General features: G+C 47.9%; 1 protein-coding gene across 1 annotated transcript in view; it reads left to right on the top strand.

The window, feature by feature from the left end:
- Window positions 1-12,106, top strand: part of LOC143986527 (NACHT, LRR and PYD domains-containing protein 3-like) — a 214,361-nt gene extending 202,255 nt beyond the window's left edge. The window contains exon 10 of the mRNA XM_077484885.1: window positions 10,800-12,106. Coding sequence (XP_077341011.1) covers window positions 10,800-11,019 — 220 coding nt within the window. The 3' untranslated portion in view covers window positions 11,020-12,106. The remainder of the gene's footprint in view (window positions 1-10,799) is intronic.
- The last annotated feature ends 8,941 nt before the right edge of the window (window positions 12,107-21,047 follow it).

Raw genomic sequence — 21,047 nt, 5'->3', positions numbered from 1 at the left:
CAAGCAAGTTGTGTGTTAGTGATTAGCAGACTGTACGTCAGTCCCTATACCAATGAAGGACTGCTGCAGTATAGGGCAGCGGTCAGCAGTGGTGCACCTCAACCCTATCTATTGTGGACCGATAGCGGTCCTTACAGAACAGCAGACTGTACCTCACTCAACCCTATGTACTGTAGCACCCTACGCAGACCAAGTTACCAGTCCTGATAAAGAGCTTTGTGGAACAAGTGAGTTGTGAATGATTAGCAGACTGCAGCAGAAGGGCAGCAGTCAAGTATAATATTCTTTCTATATTTGGAAGAAAGAATATTATACGTGTACAAGCCTATTACCATACCACTGATACCAGTCCTGAAAAGAACCTTTGTGGAACTAATAGTAACAGCAAGTCTTTAAACTGACCCTCACTGCCTGACACACTGCTTCCTTCCTGTCCCTATACAAAGTGGCAAAAAAGAGGAGCCTGGAACAATTAGCGGTTACTGGAATAGCTCTTTTGTGGACCTGATAGTAACAGCTAATGATGATGATGATGATGATGATGATGATGATGATGACGACTAAACTGACTCTCCCTGTAGCACACACCGTCCTTTCCCTAAACTGACAAAAGACACTCAGGCTGCTGCAAGAATCAGTAGCACAGCAAACCTATATACACCTAACACCTATACCAGTCCTGAAAAGAACTTTTGTGTACCAAATAGCTAGCATTTTATCTGTCCCTACTCCACACAGCAACCTTTCCCTATAGTGACAGAAGAAAGAATGTAAAATGGCCGCCGGATCGGGTGTATTTATAGGTTAGGGGGAATGTCCAAGTGTCCATGTGCTGTCATATCTCAATTGGCTGTCCTGTACCCCATGATGGATGTGTCATCATAGGTCAAAGTTCTTTTACACATTAAACACGTAAGTCCGCCGGGGTGAACGACGGCAATAGGCGAGCAAACGAGCGGACCGCGAACGACCGAAATTCGCCGCGAAACGACCGCCGGGCGAACCGTTCGGCCATCACTATTCCTGACATGTTCCTGTCACAGGATAATCCTCAGAAAAAGTTTATTTCTGTTTTATTCTCACAGCCAGACTGTGTCTGTCCTTTTGTCTTTGTTGTATTTTCTCTCATTCTTTATCTTTCTACATATTTTATACACTAAATAACAAACTAGTGTAGCTCTGCTCTATATTACACAGACAGACAACCTACCTGCAGACAGAGGTAAGTGTTACCACAACCCCAGTGTTACTATACGGCTGTGTAACTATGTAACAAACCACCTAACCACCTGATCCTGATACTTCCAAATAATAATTACACAACAAAAATGATAATACAAAGCAAATACTACATAGAATATATGTCTGCTACTACCACAACCTCAGTGCTGGAACAATGTGCTGCAGAATAATGAATTGCTAATAATACACTTTATACAGAAAACAAACAACTTTATCCCGATAATTGTAGAAATGGAGTCGGTGAGGATTTCCTCTCAGTAGTGCCACATCCAAAAACATGTTAGAAGCAAAATAAATACCCCTAAAGCCGCGTACACACATAGCCGTCTATCCAACGGACTTAGTCTGGCGGACTTCCCGCCAGACTGCTGGCAGACTTCCCGCCAGACTGTGCGCCGTACTTTCCGAACGGGCTACTTGCCCACACACGGCACTTTTTCAGTGGACTAATACGGCGACTAAGTCCGCCGTACTATCCGCCCTACTGAACGGACTCGTCCATGCAGGCGGAGAAAAGCCCGCTCATTTTGAGCGTGTCTCCAGGTAGGCGGGGCCCGCGAAGGAGACGCCGCTGGCCCCGCCACCTGGTATGGACTTAAAAGGGAACCCCAACGCCGAAAAAAATCGGCGTGGGAGTCCCCCCAAGTCCACAACAGACCCTTGTCCAAGCATGCTACCCGGCCAGCCAGGAAAGGAGGGGCCAGCGAGCACCCCCCCAAGCCGAACCAGGCCGCGTGCCCTCAACATGGGGGTGCCTTGGGGAAGGGGGGGCCGCGCAGCCCCCCACCCCAAAGCACCTTGTCCCCATGTTGATGAGGACAAGGGCCTCTTCCCGACAACCCTAGCCGTTGGTTGTCGGGGTCTGCAGGCGAGGGGCTTATCGGAATCCGGGAGCCCCTTTAATAAGGGGGCCCCCAAATACCGGCCCCCCCACCCTATGTGAATGAGTATGGGGTACAATGTACCCCTATCCATTCACCTGTAAAATAAAGTACAAAAAAAACACAACACACAAGATAAAATAATTTATTGCACAGCTCCGGGGGTCTTCCATCTTCGGGGTCTTCTCGCCGGACTCCTCTGCTATCCTCTTATAGCTCTTTTGCTAGCGGGGGAGCCGGGCATTCTTCTTTGTCACCTCGGCCTCTTCTTCCGACTTCAGGGGTTTTGTCCCCCTCTTCGGTTCTTCTGTTGCCGCCGCCTTCCGTTCTTCTTCTCCTGGAGATGTTGACTCAACGTTCTCTCCGGCCGCAATGCCAGGGACGCGCTGCGCGGGGACTTATATAGGGACAAGGGGCAGGGTCATAGGTTGATGTCACATGGTGACCCCGCCCCCTTACGATGTCACAGTCCCGGAGGATGCTGGGACTGTCGCCATGTGACATCAACCCATGTGACATCAACCCATGTGACATCAACCGATGACCCCGCCCCTTGTCCCTATATAAGTCCCCGCGCAGCGCGTCCCTGGCATTGCGGCCGGAGAGAGCTTTGAGTCAACATCTCCAGGAGAAGAAGAAGAAGAAGAAGAAGAAGAATGGAAGGCGGCGGCGACAGAAGACCGGGCCACCGCCTCTAAAAGAGCTATAAGAAGACGCGGTGGCCCGGCAGAAGAACCGAAGAGGGGGACAAGACCCCCGAAGTCGGGAGATGAGGCCGGCGGCGAGGATGAAAGCCGGACTCCTCCGCTAGCAAAAGAGCTACAAGAAGATAGCGGAGGAGTCCGGCGAGAAGACCCCCGAAGACGGAAGACCCCCGGAGCTGTGCAATAAATTATTTTATCTTGTGTGTTGTGTTTTTTTTGTACTTTATTTTACAGGTGAATGGGTAGGGGTACATTGTACCACATACTCATTCACATAGGATGGGGGGCCGGTATTTGGGGGCCCCCTTATTAAAGGGGGCTCCCGGATTCTGATAAGCCCCTCACCCATAGACCCCGACAACCAATGGCCAGGGTTGTCGGGAAGAGGCCCTTGTCCTCATCAACATGGGGACAAGGTGCTTTGGGGTGAGGGGGGCCGTGCGGCCCCCCTTCCCCAAGGCACCCCCCATGTTGAGGGCACGCGGCCTGATACGGCTCAGGGGGGCGCTCGCTCGCCCCTCCTTTCCTGGCCGGCCGGGTAGCGTGCTTAGACAAGGGTCTGTTGTGGACTTTGGGGGGGACCCCCACGCCAATTTTTTTCAGCATTGGGGTTCCCCTTTAAGTCCATACCAGGTGGCGGGGCCAGCGACGTGTCCTTCGCGGGCCCCGCCTACCTGGAGACCCGCTCGAAATGAGTGGACTTTTCTCCGGAAAAGTCCATTCATTTCAAAAGTACGGCAGACTGGCATACATACGGCTGGATTGTCCGCCGAAATGCGAGTCCGGCGGGAAGATTGGAGTGCAAAACTACTTTCTAAGTCCGCCATACTTTCGGGTCAAAAAAGTCAGCCGGAGGCTACACACGGGGGATTGTCCAGAGGACTTCAGTTTGCTGGACTTTTCCAACCGCTTGTTTGATCATGTGTACGCGGCATAAGGGGGACTTTTATGGCACTTGTATATATAAAGTGGTTGTCCGGAGAAATGTGACTTTGTAGATAAATCTCCCCCTATAATCCTCATGATTCATGTATTCTAGTAAAGGTTACGCTGTAATCCAAGGGCCGCTTTCTATTTTTGCAGCATTGATTTCTTACTTCTGTAAGTCCCAGCAGGCCGCCGCCATCTCATGTGTGGGCATCTGAAGCCAGACTGTATCTCTTCCTGTATTCCATGGTTACCCAGCATGCACCCCCAGATCTCGCACATGCTCAGAACAGCACGAGCCGTGTAATAGGTTGTAGGTCGGGTTTCCATAGCAACAGCAGTGTCAGAGGAAGTTCCTGCCCCTTAGCTATGGAAACCTCCCCTCCCCCTCCAGGAAGCAGGAAGTTTATCTACATTTACAAAGATTATAAATCTAGAAATACAAAAATCTCCTGCAAAAGGAAATTACTTTACAATTATCATCTTTTATAAAGGATATCCCTTGTTTATGTGCAGATGTGTGTGTGTGTATATAACATCTACACAGAAAGAGGGATATCATTTACAATTAGCATTGTTTAAAAAGTTATTACCTTTTCCAGATGCTGCCCCATCACATTATCCCCATCCAAACTGCCCCATCGTACTGCCACCACCAAAATTGCCCCATAAAAACTGCCCCATCCTATTGCCCCATTAAAACTTCCCCTTTATACTACCACCATCAAAATTGCCCCATCCTATTGCCCCATCAAAATTATGCCACAATTCTGCCACCATCAAAATTGTCCCACAATACTGCCACCATCAAAATTGCCCCATAATACTGCTACCATCAAAATTTCCCCATCATATTGCCTCCATCAAAATTGTCCCATTAGACTGCCACCATTAAAATTGCCACAATCAAAATTGCCCCATCAAAACTGCCTTATCCTATTGCCCCATCAAAATTGCCTCATTATACTGCCACCACAAAAATTGCCTTATCCTATTGCCCCATAAAAGCTCCCCCATACTATTGCCCCACAGAATTGCCCCATTATACTGCCACCATCAACCTTGCCCCATAAAAATTGCCCCATCATACTGCCACCATGAAAATTGTCCCATCATACTGCCACCATCAAAATTGCCCCATCAAATTTGCCCGTGAAATTGCCCCATTATACTGCCACCACCAAAATTGCCCCATCCTAGTCCTCCAATAAAAACTGCCCCGTCACAATTGCCCCATTATACTGCCTCCTCACAATTTCTCCATTATACTGCCCCATTAAATCTTCCCCATGAAATTGCCCCATCAAAACTGCCCCCAGCAAAATTGCCCGATTATATTGATCCATTATACTGCCACCACCAAAATTGCTCCATCATACTCCCACCACCAAAATTCCCCCATCATATTGCGCCCATCAAAATTGCTCCATCATACTGCCACCATCAAAATTGCCTCGATAAAAATTGTCCCCACCAAAATTGCCCCATTCTACTGCCACCACCAAAATTGCCCCATTCTATTGCCCCCATCAAAATTGTCCCATTGTACTGCCCCCATCAACATTAACCCATCATACTGCCACCATCAAAATTGCCCCATGAAATTGCCACATGATATTGCCTCCATGAAAATTGCCCCATCAAAACTGCCCTATCAAATTTCCGCATGAAATTGTCCATTCAAAATTGCCCCATTATACTGTCGCCACCAACATTGCCCTATCCAATTGTCCCAATCAAAACTGCCCCATCACAATTTCCCCATTATACCGCCTCGTCACAATTGCTCCATTATACTGCCCCCATTAAAACTGGCCAATGAAATTGCCCCCATCAAAACTGCCCCCATCAAAATTGCCCCAACATATTGTTCCATCATGCTGCCACCATCAAAATTGCAACAATAAAAATTGCCCCATCAAAATTGGCTCATCCTATTGCCCCCTTAAAATTGCCCAAATAAAAATTGCCCCATCATACTGCCTCCATCAAAACTGCCTTATCCTATTACCCCATCAAAATTGTACCATAATACTGCCACCATCAAAACTGCCCTATCAAATTACCCCATCAAAATTGCCCCATCATATTGCCCCATCAAAATTGTTCCACCATATTGCCACCACCAAAATTGTCCCACCAAATTGGTCCCATCAAAATTGCCCCATCAAAACCGCCCCATCCTAGTGCCCCCAATGAAAACTGCCCCAATTGCCACATTTTACTGCAACCACCAAAATTGCCCCATCAAAACTGCCTCATCCTATTGTCCCCATCAAATTTTTTCCATTATACTGCCACCACCACATTTGCCCCATCCTATTGCCCCATTATACTGTCACCATCAAAATTGCCATCATCAAAATTGCCCCATCAAAATTGCCCCATAGTACTGCCCCCATCAATATTTCCCCGTCAAAGTTGCCCCTTCATATTGCCCCCATCAAAACTGCCCCATCACAATTCCCCCATTATACTGCCCCCATCAAAACTGCCCATCAAATTGCCCCATCAAATTGCCCCATCAATATTGCCCCGTCTTATTGCCCCCATCAAAATTGTCCCATTACACTGCCACCACCAAATTTGCCCCATCAAAACTGCCCTCATCCTCTTGAACCATGAAATTGCCCCATCTTATTGCCCCATCAAAACTGTCCCATCCTATTGCCCCATCAAAATTGCCCCATTTTACTGCCACCATCAAAATTGCCCCATCTTATTGCCCCAATCAAAATTGCCCCATCCTACTAACACAATCAAAACTACCCCATCCTATTGCCCCCATCAAATTGGACCCATTATACTGCCACCATCAAAATTGTCACAAGCAAAACTGCCTCATCTTATTATCTTATTGCCCCATCATACTGCCACAATCAAAATTGTCCCATAAAATTGCCCCATCAAAATGCCCCCATAAAAAATTGCTCCATCAAAATTACCCCCATAAAAAAATTGCTCCATCAGAATTGCCCCATCAAATTTCTCCATGAAATTGCCCCATCAAAATTTCCCCATTATACTGTCACCATCAAAATTGTCCCATCAAATTGCCTGATGAGGCTACACTGATCGGCACCACCTGTGGGCACTGATTAATGGCCGCTGTGGGCACATATGAGGCTGCTTTGCATTTTATTTCCTAAGACCCCACCCACTGATTATTCATTGGATGTGTCTACTTTTGCCCCTCCCTGGAAGAACATTTCCCTTCTTTCCTGCTTCTCCCTCCAGGGCTCTGGGCTGTAAAGGGACATTATGGAGCTGTGATGATCTTTGCTCCTTTATCTCCACAAACCGAACTCTGACCGATCTGTGGATAACATTGGAGGATGATGAGAAGATGTCGGAGTCAGAAGTGAGACGACGTTGTGAGGTCCTCCGGAATGCCGGCTTCACTGTGTATAGAGGGTAAGATCTGTTATATTGGAGGTAACACACATACTAAGTCTTAGAATGTGAATAGTAAAATGTAGACAACATTGGATGGGGATGAGATGATGGAGGTGAGATGATGGAGATGAGATGATGGGGTGAGCTGATGGAGATGAGATGATGGGGTGAGGCGATGGGGGTGAGGTGATGGGGATGAGATGATGAAGATGAGACAATGGGGGTGAGATGATGGGGATGAGATGATGGGGGTGAGATGATGGTGTGAAATGATTAAGGTGAGATGATGGAGATGAGACAATGGGGTGAGATGATGGAGATGAGATGATGGGGATGAGATAGTGGAGATGAGATGATGGAGATGAGATGATGGAGATGAGATAGTGGAGATGAGATGATGGGGGATGAGATGATGGAGATGAGATGATGGGGTGAGATGATGGGGATGATGAGATGATGGGGATGAGATGATGGAGATGAGATGATGGAGGTGGGACGTTGTTGGGAGGTTGTCTACAGTTGTCTACGCTGAGAGGGACTGTTACATTCTTTCACACTGCCCAAAGCCAACACTAACAACCTCCCCCCAAAAAATACACAAACACAGATAGGAGAGGAGAGAGGGCTCGATCTGCACCTCTCCCCCCACCCCTACCCCTCTGTGTTTGACCACTCTCCAATCCCCGGTGCTGTACTTCAGAAAAGGAAAGTGGGGGCTGGAAATTTGAAGTACAGCCGCCTCAGATACATCTGGATGAGAGGTGCTGATTGCCAGAGTTCTCTTTATCATCAGAGTCTGCAGAGTGAAAAGGAACTCTACGAGTTCAGATGTAAAAGGGGAACTCTGCGGACTCTGATGTAAAGGGGACTCTTGTTATTAATTTCATATGATTAGAAATGTTATTTAATAACAAAATATATATATAGTTTATAATATAAAAAATAATAATTGCTGTGCGCTGCTAAAGTGTTCGGGTTTGACTTGAAGAAAAGGTAGCAACCCTACTGCCATGGTGAGGGCCCCTCACTTTTCCATCATTTCTTACAGAGCTCAGTATGAGCCCCTCCCCCCTTCCATCATCACAGCAACATTTCCTCCTCTAACACTCTCATTTTATTCTTCTATGAAGGTTTGGAGGAGGCTGGGATGTATCTATAAAGAGATGAAGATAAGAAGATGGTGTGTGGGAGCCCCTCCCCCTCTCAGGTAATACACGGATCCGGATATGAAGAGAATGTCCGGAATGGATGATATCAGAGTAAAGTCACATCAACTCTCAGCTTTTATTTTCTCTTTCTGATCCTTAAATATAGAATTCCAGTAATAGTAATCTTTCTCTTCTTTTCCTCTTCTAAATGGTGTCATTTCTGCTCAGTATTGCCCACTTCCTGTGTTGTTGTGTGACCGGTGCCCCCTTCACACCACTGATCTAGATAGTTGCACCCGCGCATGCGCGCTCCCATCTATTGTACTACAAGCCTGCGGTGACACACTGGCTGCACCGCCCATCAGATCACCGCTACAGCTCCGCCTCCATTGTCATCTGATTGGAGCCCCGCCTCCTCTCTATGAGAGACAGTGACCCCTGCACTTTCAGAGCTGCATGTGGATTGGCTCCTGGATGGTGTTGTGTAACGGCACAAGGACCAAATATTACAACAAACTTTATTCATACAAGACACTGTCCTGTTTTGTCAAATTTACTGACAATACATTTTACTGACATTTACTTTCATTGGCAAAAATTGTTTATTTTAACCATCAAAACCAATCGTGTGTCACCCCCAGGAAGATTCTGTCACCCCCCAAGAATATTCTGTGTCACCCCCCAGGAAGATTCTGTGTCACCCTCCAGGAAGATTCTGTGTCACCCCCAGACAGATTCTGTGTCACCCCCAGGAAGATTCTGTGTCACCCCTCAGGAAGATTGTGTTACCCCAGGAAGATTCTATTTCACCCCCCCAGGAAGATTCTGTGTCACTACCCAGCATTGTGTGTCACCCCCAGGAAGATTGTGTGTCACCCCAGACAGATTCTGTGTCACTACCCAGCATTGTGTGTCACCCCCAGGAATCTTCTATTTCACCCCCCAGGAAGATTCTGTGTCACTATCCAGCATTGTGTGTCACCTCCCAGGAAGATTCTCTGTCACCCCCAGGAAGATTCTATTTCACCCCCCAGGAAGATTCTGTGTCACCCCCAGGAAGATTCTATTTCACCCCCCAGGAAGATTCTGTGTCACCCCCAGGAAGATTCTATTTCACCCCCCAGGAAGATTCTGTGTCACCCCCAGGGCAGATTCTTTGTCACCCCCAGGGCACTCTGTGTCACCCCCTAGGAAGATTAACCGCAGAGCATTACATGTCACCCATCCCACTGCAGAGCATTAGGTGTAGTCACTAGTGATGGGTTGAACACACTCTAAACAATGTTCTGTAGATCTGCGGTCCGTGCTGATGGGAATAGCCTGGCCCATGTCTGCACATTGCCTGGGGGAGGAGAAGCTCTGCAGATGGATTTCATACACGGGGTCTTTGGCACCCTTTTTATTGTCTTGGAATCCCACTAGGCTTGGCTACTGAATCACTGAATCGAATCAGAGAATCAACTCACTACAGAGTTTGAATGAATCAAATCATGAAAGTGGATCCGATTCAATTCATTGTCAAAGATCCTCCCCTTTAAGGATTAGAGAGGGAGCTGAAAACACAGCAGCCTCAGATCATGATTTGTAAAAATTAGATATAACATGATTATCTGTGAGCCACCAAGACTCCAAATTCTGAATAAATCACAGAGCACACACGATTCTCTATTATATGATGTCTGAGTGTGAAGCAGGCAGCAGACAGTCAAGTCCCGTCTGTGAATGACTCAGAAAGAGAACACACAAGAATCAATGTTGTGTGAGCCAACAGAGCAGAATGACTCCTGAATCTATGAGTGACACATCAGATCACATTAGATTCATGAGATGTGTGTGAGCCAGCAGAGCATAATGACTCCTGAATATATAAATGACCCACCAGAGCACATTTGATTCATGAGTTGTGTGAGCCAGCAGAGCAGAATGACTCCTGAACCTGTGAATGACTCATCAGAGCACAATCAATTCATGAGTTGTGTGAGCCAGAAGAGCAGAATGACTCCTGAATCTATGAGTGACTCATCAGAGCACATACGATTCATGAGCTGTGTGTGAGCTATCAGAGCAGAATGACTCCTGAATCTATAAATGACCCACAAGAGCACATTAGATTCATGAGTTGTGTGAGCCAGCAGAGCAGAATGACTCCTGAATCTATGAATAACTTATAAGAGCACATTAGATTCATGAGTTGTTTATAAAGAAAAAAAAAAGACATTTAAATTGTTCTTTCCTGCAAGCTTTCTTTATTTTATAATTAACGGCTTGGTGGGGGGTCTGTATGATGAGGCCACAATGTAGTGCACTGGGAACAGGATTAGAGATTTTTTTGGATAAATTCTGGTCTCTCTTTGGCAGAGTTTGCATGGAAATAACACTGAGTCCCTGTGTACAATGGAATTATATACACATCACATTCACATATATATGTATTGATTAAACATTTTGTGGAATGTATACAATGTGATATCTCCGTGTAATTGTACAATTATCTCTTGTAGACGGCCGGAGATTTGTCTGGTGATTGTGTCCCGGTGTTGGGTCTGCTGGACCTCTTCCATGTATAGAGGATCTCCTCACCGACACCTCAGACTTCTCTGCAACCCTCTAAAGGAAAGACTTCTACTCTTCATGGATATAATGGTGGCCTCCCATTGTAAATTCCCTCTTCTCCCTTCTGTAGGATTCCGCACTTTCCAATATTATCAATACTTACTATGATGATGAGGATATGACTAATTATTGGGACTCGTTTATGGGGGTAAAAATGTTTTTCATCAATAAAAGATGACTGGAACAATCACTAATACAGACAAAGAGACTGCATCTTCCTCTTACTGCTGTCCTACTCCTCTCCATCCTCCATTCTCCTCTCCATCCTCCATACTCCTCTCAATCCTCCATACTGCTTTCCATCCTCCATACTGCTTTCCATCCTCCATACTGCTCTCCATCCTCCATACTGCTCTCCATCCTCCATACTGCTCTCCATCCTCCATACTCTTCTCCATCTTCCATACTACTCTGCATCCTCCACTTGCTCCATCCTCCATACTCCTCTCCAGCCTCTCTCTCCTCCCCCTGCACTCTCCTTTTATTGTATTTTCTCTCTTTTTCCCACACTCTCTCTCTCCTCTCCCTGCACTCTCTCTCTCCTTTCCTTGGATGTAATTAAGTGATGCAGCTCTATCTAACATACACAGCATTCCCGACTCCCAGTGTCTCTCTCTGCAATGTCTTTCTCCATGTTGCTGACATTATCTTGTATAAGAACAGAACCCGATCCATCAGAAATCCCAAGGAGAGACGGAGATCTCATAGCCGGGTCTCTGCTGCCTTATATCAGAGTTTTTCTTCCACAACCAGAACTGTATCCCCCTGAATGTCAAGCTTAGCCAAGTCATCCCATTTCTAGAAGTTCATCTTTACTTCTGCCAACTCCCCCATCTCTGCTCTGCATGACTCTCTGCCAATACGTCTCCTAAGACTTCATTGTGCCGAGTCCGTTCAGCCGCTTTGCCTTTCACTGACAACTTGCTGCAATTTTTTATTATATCATCTAAATGGATTTATCCACCGATTGTTCTGATTACATTTCATGTCTGATATATTGTATATGAGGATCATGTATTATTCCCGGAGGATTTCATGTCATGGATCATTACCCAAAGGGACGTGATTATCCAGATTGATTATTGGGCTACCAACATTATTACATAGTTATTGGAAGGTGTTATTCTCTATAGATTTACCCCATTAAGGTTTTTTTTTACTCATCAATAAAGTTTTGTATATTTTATTAACCTTATTCTGTGATTCTGTGATTATTACCAACTTTTCATCTTCATCTTGTTCTCCACAGCCGATACCCTCTCACCTCTACCTTCCTGCTCTCCCCTCTCCCTTCTCTCTCCTCTCCCACCTCTCACTTCCCCCTCTCTCCTCTCCCTTCCCCCACTCTCCTCTCCCTTCCCCCACTCTCCTCTCTCCCTTCCCTAGCACAAAAAATAAAAACCGCAGAGGTGATCAAATACCACCAAAAGAAAGCTCTATTTGTGGGGAAAAAAGGACATTAATTTTTTTTTGGGAGCCATTTCACACGACCACACAATTGTCAGTTAAATTTACGCAGTCCTGAATCACAAAAAGTGCTCTGGTCTTTGGCCAGCCAAATGGTCCAGGGCTTAAGGGGTTAAAGCTGATTCTGTACCTTCCCATATGAATTACAAATCGTCAATGTACCTTTTGTAAAAAATGTGCTCTCCTCCCTTGCACTCATAAATAGGTTCACTAGGCTTAGTGTGAATTTTGCACCCATTGCTGTGCCTTTTATTTGGGTAAAAAACTGTCCGTGAACCAGAAATAATTCTGGGCCAAGCAATAATCTAAAGCCATTCCTAAAAAACCCTCTAAGTGACTCTTGGTGGGTGCTGGAGCGCCCTGCTGTGAACGATTATATCAAGAATTGTAATTACATGCCATTGTTAAACAGTGGTGGAAAAATTGGGCCTTTGGTGGTTGTGGTGGTGGTGCAGGTGCCACAACAAGTCCTCACAGTTACTCTTGGTGGTTGCAGGAATGGGCCCTGCTGTGAAATATTATATCAAGAATTGTAATTACATGCCCCTGTTACACAGGGGCTGAAAAATTGAGTCTGTACACTGCAACCTCTACCATATACTCTAGTTGTAGTGCAGGAATGAGCCCTGCTGCAAAGCATTGCATCAGAAATTGTATTACATGCTCCTGTTAAACGGGGGCTGAAAAATTGGGCTGGTGGCATCACCCAGAACCAAAAATGTTCTTCCAAGATATCAGCGGGATCATTGAGGAGGAAGAGGATAGTCAGGCAACATAACAGGACAGTCACTCCGCAACAGCTTAGGCAGGCTTAAAGGGATGTGACATTTAAAAAAAAAAAAATAGTTGGTTACATCAGCTTCAGGTGCTTGGTAGCTGGTGGTGATCCAAAAATTATTCATCTTTATGAAGGTCAGTCGATCAACCAAGTCGGTGGATAGGCGTACCCTGTGATTGGCTACAAAGCCATCAGCAGCACTAAAGGTGCGTTCCGAAAAAAGCTAGATGCAGGACAGGCCAGTAGCTCAATTGCATACTGTGCAAGCTCTGGCCAGTGATCCATCCTCAAGAGCCAGTAAGCCAGAGGATTTACGGTGGGAAAGATATCCAAGTCTGACCTAGGTATTCCTGCACCATGTAAATCAGACGCTGGCGATGGTTGCTGGAACCGATCATACCTTGGGGCTGCAGACTAAAAAATTGTCTGAACGCATCGGTCAGACGGCCACCTTCTCCACTGCTCCTTCTGTGACTGACAGAAACCTCATCAACACGTTGTCCAGGACCAGGAGTTTGTAACCTCCCAGTCTCTGGGAACACGTTGCACAGACCTTTCTTCAAGGCCTCCCGGAGATGTCTCATCCCCTGCGATGGCAAAATAAGGTCGGCAACCTTACCCTTGTACCGTGGATCAAGGAGAGTGGCCAGCCAGTAATGGTCCCTCTCCTTGATTCAAAGAATATGAGGATCCTTCTGCAGGATCAGGGAGGCCATGCAGCGTAGGTTAGCGGAGGCATTCAGTCTGGAGTCCTCTGGCTCACTAAGGACAACATGATCTGCAGCCACCTCCTCCCAGCCACGTAAAAGACCACGGGTTTGTTGGGACTGTAAATCATCTCTAAAATACTGCTGCTGCTGAGTGCCAGGCTCCATCTCCATGCTGATACAATCCTCCTCCTCTTCCTGTGTGATGGGCGGGACAGCAGGAACACTGTCTGGATAAAGGGGGCCTTGAGAGGCAAAGAAGTCCTCCTCTTCCTGCCTCTGTTCTTCCTCAAGTGCCCTGTCCATTATTTAATGCAGCGTATGCTCCAAGAGGTGCACAAGAGGTAGAGTGTCACTGATGTATGCACTGTCACTGCTCACCATCCTTGTGGCCTCCTCAAAGAGTAACAGGACAGTGCATGCATCCCTGATCATGCCCCACTGGCGTCGTGAGAAAAAACAAGCTCCCCTGACCCTGTCCTGGTGCCGTAGTCGCACAGGTACTTATTGATGGCCCTCTGCTGCATGTGCAGCCGCTGCAACATGGCTAACGTTGAGTTCCACCTGGTGGGCATGTCACATACAAGGCGGTTCTTGGGCAGGTTCAACTCCTTTTGGAACTCAGGCAGCCAAGCACTGGCATTAAATGATCAGCGGAAATGCACACAGACTTTCCTGGCCTGACTCAGGACATCCTGTAAGCCCGGGTACCTGCCCAAGAACTGCTGCACCACCAGGATAAAGGACATGAGCCACACAGGGCACATGGGTCAGTTGTCCCTGTCAGAGGGCGGAGAGGAGGTTGGTGCCATTGTCACAAACCACCATTCCTGGCTTAAGCTGGCGTGGCATTAACCACCTCCCGGCCTGCCCCTGCAGAGCTGACAAAATATCTGCCCCAGTGTGGCTCCTGTCCCCCAAACAAACCAGTGCAAGCACGGCATGGCATATTTTTGCCTGCGTACTTGTGTAGCCCCTTGAATGCCTACGGAACATGGCTGGTCCCGAGGACAGAGCACTGGAAGAGGCCATGGAGAAAGAAGAAGAGGAGGGGTGGAGGAGAGAGGTGTGTCACAACCAGTAGTAGCATTTTGGAGGTGTGGTGGCGGAACAACCTCTAACACTACTGCACCTTGTCCTGCATCCTTCCCAGCTGCCAGAAGAGTGACCCAATGGGCCGTGAAAAGATAGGTAATGTCTTTGTAAATGCCTGCTGGACCATGAGTCAGTGGTAATATGCACCTTACCGCTGACCGCCCTGTCCAGCGAGGCAAGGACATTGCCTTCCACATGCCGGTAGAGAGCCGGAATCGCCTTCCATGAGAAAAAGTGGCGTTTGGGGATCTGCCACTGAGGAACCGTACATTGCACAAACTCACAGAAGGGGACAGAGTCTACAACTGAAAAAGGCAGCAGTTAAAGTGCTAGCAAAGCAATTTAGCCAAGCTAGCATTCAACCGCTGGGCATGTGGATGGCTGGGAGTGAACTTCTTTCGATGGTCCAGCAGCTGGGGCAGGGAAATTTGCCTGCTACAATTGGATGTGGGTGTACTGCTAGCAGAGTGCCCGGAAGCACTTGGCTGTGACACACCTAAGGCCGCGTACACACGGGCGGATTGTTTGCCCAACTAAGTTCGTCAGACAATCCGACAGACAGTCCGTTCAAAATTTGCATGAACGGACTTGACCACACACGATGAGCAGACAGTCCGCTGAAAGCGTGCGCAATGACGTCTACAGCACGTACGACGGGACTAGAAAAACGACATCCTATACACTGCAATGCAACCTTCGGCCGTGTAAATCCTTTCTGAGCATGCGCCATACTTAGTCCGTCCAACTTGCCTACACACGAGCGGACTGTCCGCTGAAACCAAGTTTGGACGGACAAAACCAAGTTTGAACGGACTGTCTTACGGAAATTCCGTAAGACTTTGTTCGTCAGATTGTCCGCCGAAAAAGTCCGCTGAAGCCCACACACGAGCGGATTGTCTGCTGAAACACTGTTCAGCGGACTAAGTTGGACAGACAATCCGCCCGTGTGTACGCGGCCTCATTCTACACCTTCATTCCTCTCAGTGCAGGTTTTAGAGAGGATTGAAGGTCTAGTGGGGTTGGAGATCCCAGCTGATGAGGAGCAAGGAGAGGTCCGCTTTGTTCTTTGGTGTGTGTCTTTAAGGTACAGTTGCCAACAAGCTGTATGGCAGGTCAACATATGTCTGGTCAAGCATGTGGTGCCCAAGTGGCTAATGTTTTGGCCACGCGAGATACGCTTGAGACATATGTTGCAAATAGCAGCAGTGCGATCTGATGCACTGGTCTCAAAAAAGGCCCACACCAAAGAACTTTTGAAATAACAAGCAGAGGCAGCGCCCTGCACAGGCAGAGCTCTGCGGTGTGATTCAGTCGGTGTGCTGCCCCTAAGCTGGCCCACGGAGGGCATCCTGCCTCCTTGGAGATGTGCCTCCTCCTCCTCTCTCCCATCAGGCACCCACATGGAGTCAGTGACCTCATCATCCCCTCCATTTTCATCACTGGAGCAAACCTGGCAGTATGCTGCAGCTGGTGGAACATGACTTCCAGATTGATGTCCTTCTTGAGCATTCCCTCTCTCTGCGCTCACTCTACTGCCTCCCTCTAGCTGGGTATAATCATCAGAGCCTTCAAAACACTGGGCATCCTCCTGGAGCATGTGCTCAAACAGTTCGGGGGTCTCCTCAGGAGGACATGGTGGGTCTAGGGAAGGAGTGACTGATGATGATATTGAGACGAGGGAAGAGGATGCATTGGCAGCTGCTTTGCTAGTACCATGAGCCTGGGTGCGAGAGGATGAGGAGGATGAAGGGGGGCTTGGTCATCCACTCTACCAAGTCTTTGGCATGATGCTGCTCAACACGGCCAGCTGCCGAAAATAAGGACAAGCGTGTCCCATGGCAGCATGCTGATGACGATGCACCGCGTCCACGACCAGCACTGTTGTCTCTAGACACAGAGCCTGCTTGCCCTCTTTTATTGTTTTGTGACTGCCTCTCCTTGTTGGCCTTCCAGACAGTAATGGCCTGCAGGGAGATGGGAAAACCAGCAATTGGGTAGTGTATATTGTGATGGAGGCACACAACACCCACTAACTCCTGCAGATGTCTGTATGATAGAACACCTGCAATAAAGGGTAGATACAGGTGTTTACTGTGCTGGAGGCACACAACACCCACTAACTATTGAAGATGCCTGTATGAGAGAACACCAGCAATAAAGGGTAGATACGGGTGTATACTGTGCTGTGCTGTAGGCACACAACACCCACTAGCTACTGCAGGAGCATGTATGAGAGAACACCAGCAATAAAGGGTAGATACAGGTGTATACTGCGCTGGAGGCACACAACATCCACTAACTCCTGCAGATGCCTCAGAAAAGAACACACTGTCCCTGCCTATGCTGCTCTTTCCCTGTATGCCAGAAAATACTACACAAGGCCTTCACGCTGGTGGCCTTATATGGTGTGGGGAGTGTACTAAACCCCCCTGAGTAGGGATGAGCCGAACACCCCCCGGTTCGGTTCGCACCAGAACTTTCGAACGGACCGAAAATTCGAACGTTAGAACCCCATTGAAGTCTATGGGACTCGAACGTTCAAAATTAAAAGTGCTAATTTTAATGGCTAATATGCAAGATACTGTCCTAAAAAGGGTTTGGGAACCTGGCTCCTGCCCCAGGGGACATGGGTCAATGCCTAAAATGTTTTTAAAAAAGGCCGTTTTGGCGGGAGCACTGATTTTAATGACGATTAAAGTGAAAAAAAACAAAAACTGAAATATACCTTTAAATATCGTGGCTGAGGGGTGTCTATAGTATGCCTGTGAAGTGCCACGTGTTTCCCGTGTTTAGAACAGTCCCTGCACAAAATGAAATTTAACGGAAATAACGTCATTTAAAACTGCTTGCGGTTTTAATGGTATATCTGGTTCCGGCAATATGGATGAAAATCATTGAGAAAAACGGCATGGGTAGCCCCCCTGCCCATTACCAGCCCCTTTGGGTCTTGTACGGATATTAAGGGGAACCCCGTACCCATATTAAAAAAAGGAAATACGTGTGGCCCCCAGGCCCTATATACTCAGAACAGCAGTATACAGGTGGTGCAAACAAGACAGGGACTGTGTAGGTTTGTTGTGTTAAGTAGAATCTGTTTGTAATTTTGAACTGGTACATTTTTAAAGTGTAGCTCCAGTCAAAAAATCTATTTTTAAGCTTTTTGGAAAACATAGGGAAGGGTTATCACCCCTGTATAATTTGTTTTGCCGTCCGTCTTTTTTCATCTCACTTGCTGTTGTCTCCTTCCGTTTGCAAGTAGGAGACGTTTGTAAGTTGGATGTTTGAAAGTAGGGTCCTGCCCTATATGCTCTGCAGAAATGGCGGAACAAGGTGTTGGTGTTGCCACAACATTGTAAGCCCTCAAAGTGACTCTTGGTGGGCGCTGGAGCGCCCTGCTATGAACGATTATATCAAGAATTGTAATTACATGCCATTGTTGAACAGTGGTAGAAAAATTTACCTTTGGTGGTTGTGGTGCTGGTGCCACAACACTATAAGTCCTCACAGTTACTCTGGGTGGGCACAGGAACGGGCCCTCATGTGAACTATTATATCAAGAATTGTAATTACATGCCCCTGTTAAACAGGGGCAGAAAAATTGGGCCTTAGGCACTGGTGCCACGACACTGCAACCTCTCCCATATACTCTAGTTGTAGTGCAGGAATGAGCCCTGCTGCAAAGCATTGCATCAACAATTAAAATTAAACGCCCCTGTTAAACGGGCTGAAAAATTGGGCTGGTGGCATCACCCAGAACCAAAAATATTCTTCCAACATATCAGCGGAGGAGGAAGAGGATAGACAATCAACATAACAGGACAGTCATTCAGCATCAGCATGGGCAGTCTTGAAGGGATGTGATATTTCAAAAAAAAAATATTCGGTTACATCAGCTTCAGGTGCTTGGTAGCTGTGGGTGATCCAAGACCGATTCATCTTGATGAAGGTCAATCGATCAACTGAGTCGGTGGACAGGCACACCCTGTGATCGGTAACAAAGCCACCAGCAGCACTGAAGGTGCGTTCCGAAAGAACGCTGAATGCAGGACAGGCCAGTAGCTCAATTGCATACTGTGCAAGCTCTGGCCAGTGATCCATCCTCAAGACTCAGTATGCCAGAGGATTTTCGGTGGGAAAGGTGTCCAAGTCTGACCTTGCCCCTAGGTATTCCTGCACCATGTAAATCAGACACTGGCGATGGTTGCTGGAACCGATCATACCTTGGGGCTGCGGACTAAAAAATTGTCTGAAAGCATCGGTCAGACAGCCACCTTCTCCACCGCTCCTTCTGACCGATGCCTCAGCAACAGGACCAGGAGTTTGTAATCTCCCAGTCTCTGGGAATGCGTTGCACATTCCTTTCTGCAAGGCCTCCCGGAGATGTCTCATCCTCTGCTCCCTCTGCGACGGCAAGATAAGGTCAGCAACCTTACCATTGTACCATGGATCAAGGAGAGTGGCCAGCCATTAATAGTCCCTCTCCTTGATCCGAAGAATACGAGGATCCTTCCGCAGGCTTTGCAGGATCAGGGAGAGCATGCAGCGTAGGTTAGCTGAGGCATTCGGTCCAGAGTCCTCTGGGTCACTAAGGACAACATGATCCGCAGCTACCTCCTCCCAGCCACCAGAGTGCCAGCCTCCACCTCCATGCTGACACAATCATCCTCCTCCTCCTGTGTGATGGGTGGCACAGCAGGAACACTGTCTGGATAAAGGGGGCATTGAGATGCAAGGAAGTCCTCCTCTTCCTGCCTCTGTTCTGCCTCAAGTGCCCTGTCAATTAATCCACGCAGTGTATGCTCCAATAGGAGTACAAGAGGTACAGTGTCACTGATGCATGCACTGTCACTGCTCACCATCCTTGTGGCCTCCTCAAATGGAGACAGGACAGTGCATGCATCCCTGATCATGCCCCACTGGCGTGGTGAGAAAAAATGGAGATCCCCTGACCCTGTCCTGGTGCCGTAGTCGCACAGGTACTCATTGATGGCCCTCTGCTGTGTGTGCAGCCACTGCAGCATGGCCAACATAGAGTTCCACCTGGTGGGCATGTCACATATAAGGCGGTTCTTGGGCAGGTTTAACTCCTTTTGGAGCTCAGCCAGCTGAACACAGGCATTAAATGATCGACGGAAATGCACAGACTTTCCTGGCCTGCTTCAGGACATCCTGTAAGCCTGGGTACCTGCCCAAGAGCCGCTGCACCACCAGGTTAAGGACATGAGCCACACAGGGCACATGGGTCAGTTGTCCCTGTCGGAGGGCGGAGAGGAGGTTGGTGCCATTGTCGCAAACCACCATTCCTGGCTTAAGCTGGTGTGGCGTCAACCACCTCTCGGCCTGCCCCTGCAGAGCTCACAAAACATCTGCCCCAGTGTGGCTCCTGTCCCCCAAACAAACCCGCGCAAGCACGGCATGACATAGTTTTGCCTGCGTACTTGTGTAGCCCATGGAACGCCTACGGAGCACCGCTGGTTCTGAGGACAGAGCACTGGAAGAGGCCATGGAGGAAGAAGAGGAGGAGGGGGTGGAGGAGAGAGGTGTGTCACAACCAATAGTAGCATTTTGGAGGCGTGGTGGCGGAACAACCTCCAACACTACTGCACTTTGTCCTGCATCCTTCCCAGGTGCCAGAAGAGTGACCCAGTGGGCTGTGAAAGACAGGTAACGTCCCTGTCCATGCCTGCTGGACCATGAGTCAGCGGCAATATGCACCTTACCGCTGATCGCCCTGTCCAGTGAGGCAAGGACATTCCTTCCACATGCCGGTAGAGAGCCAGAATCGCCTTCCGTGAGAAAAAGTGGTGTTTGTGGACCTGCCACTGAGGAACCGCACATTGTACAAACTCACGGAAGGAGGCCGAGTCTACCAACTGAAAAGGCAGCAGTTAAAGTGCTAGCAATTTAGCCAAGCTAGCATTCAACCGCTGGGCATGTGGATGGCTGGGAGTGAACTTCTTTTGACAGTCCAGCAGCTGGGGCAGGGAAATTTGCCTGCTATAATCGGACGTGGGTGTACTGCTAGCAGAGTGCCCGGAAGCACTTGGCTGTGACACACCTAATTCTACACCTTCATTCCTCTCAGTGCA

Source organism: Lithobates pipiens, unplaced genomic scaffold (genome assembly GCF_037356315.1).
Source record: "Lithobates pipiens isolate NorthernLeopardFrog02 unplaced genomic scaffold, aLitPip1_a1.2 Scaffold_167, whole genome shotgun sequence".
NCBI classification, from domain to species: Eukaryota; Metazoa; Chordata; class Amphibia; order Anura; family Ranidae; genus Lithobates; species Lithobates pipiens.
The sequence above is the reverse complement of the archived record's forward strand: the minus strand, read 5'-3'. Positions and strand labels throughout refer to the sequence as shown.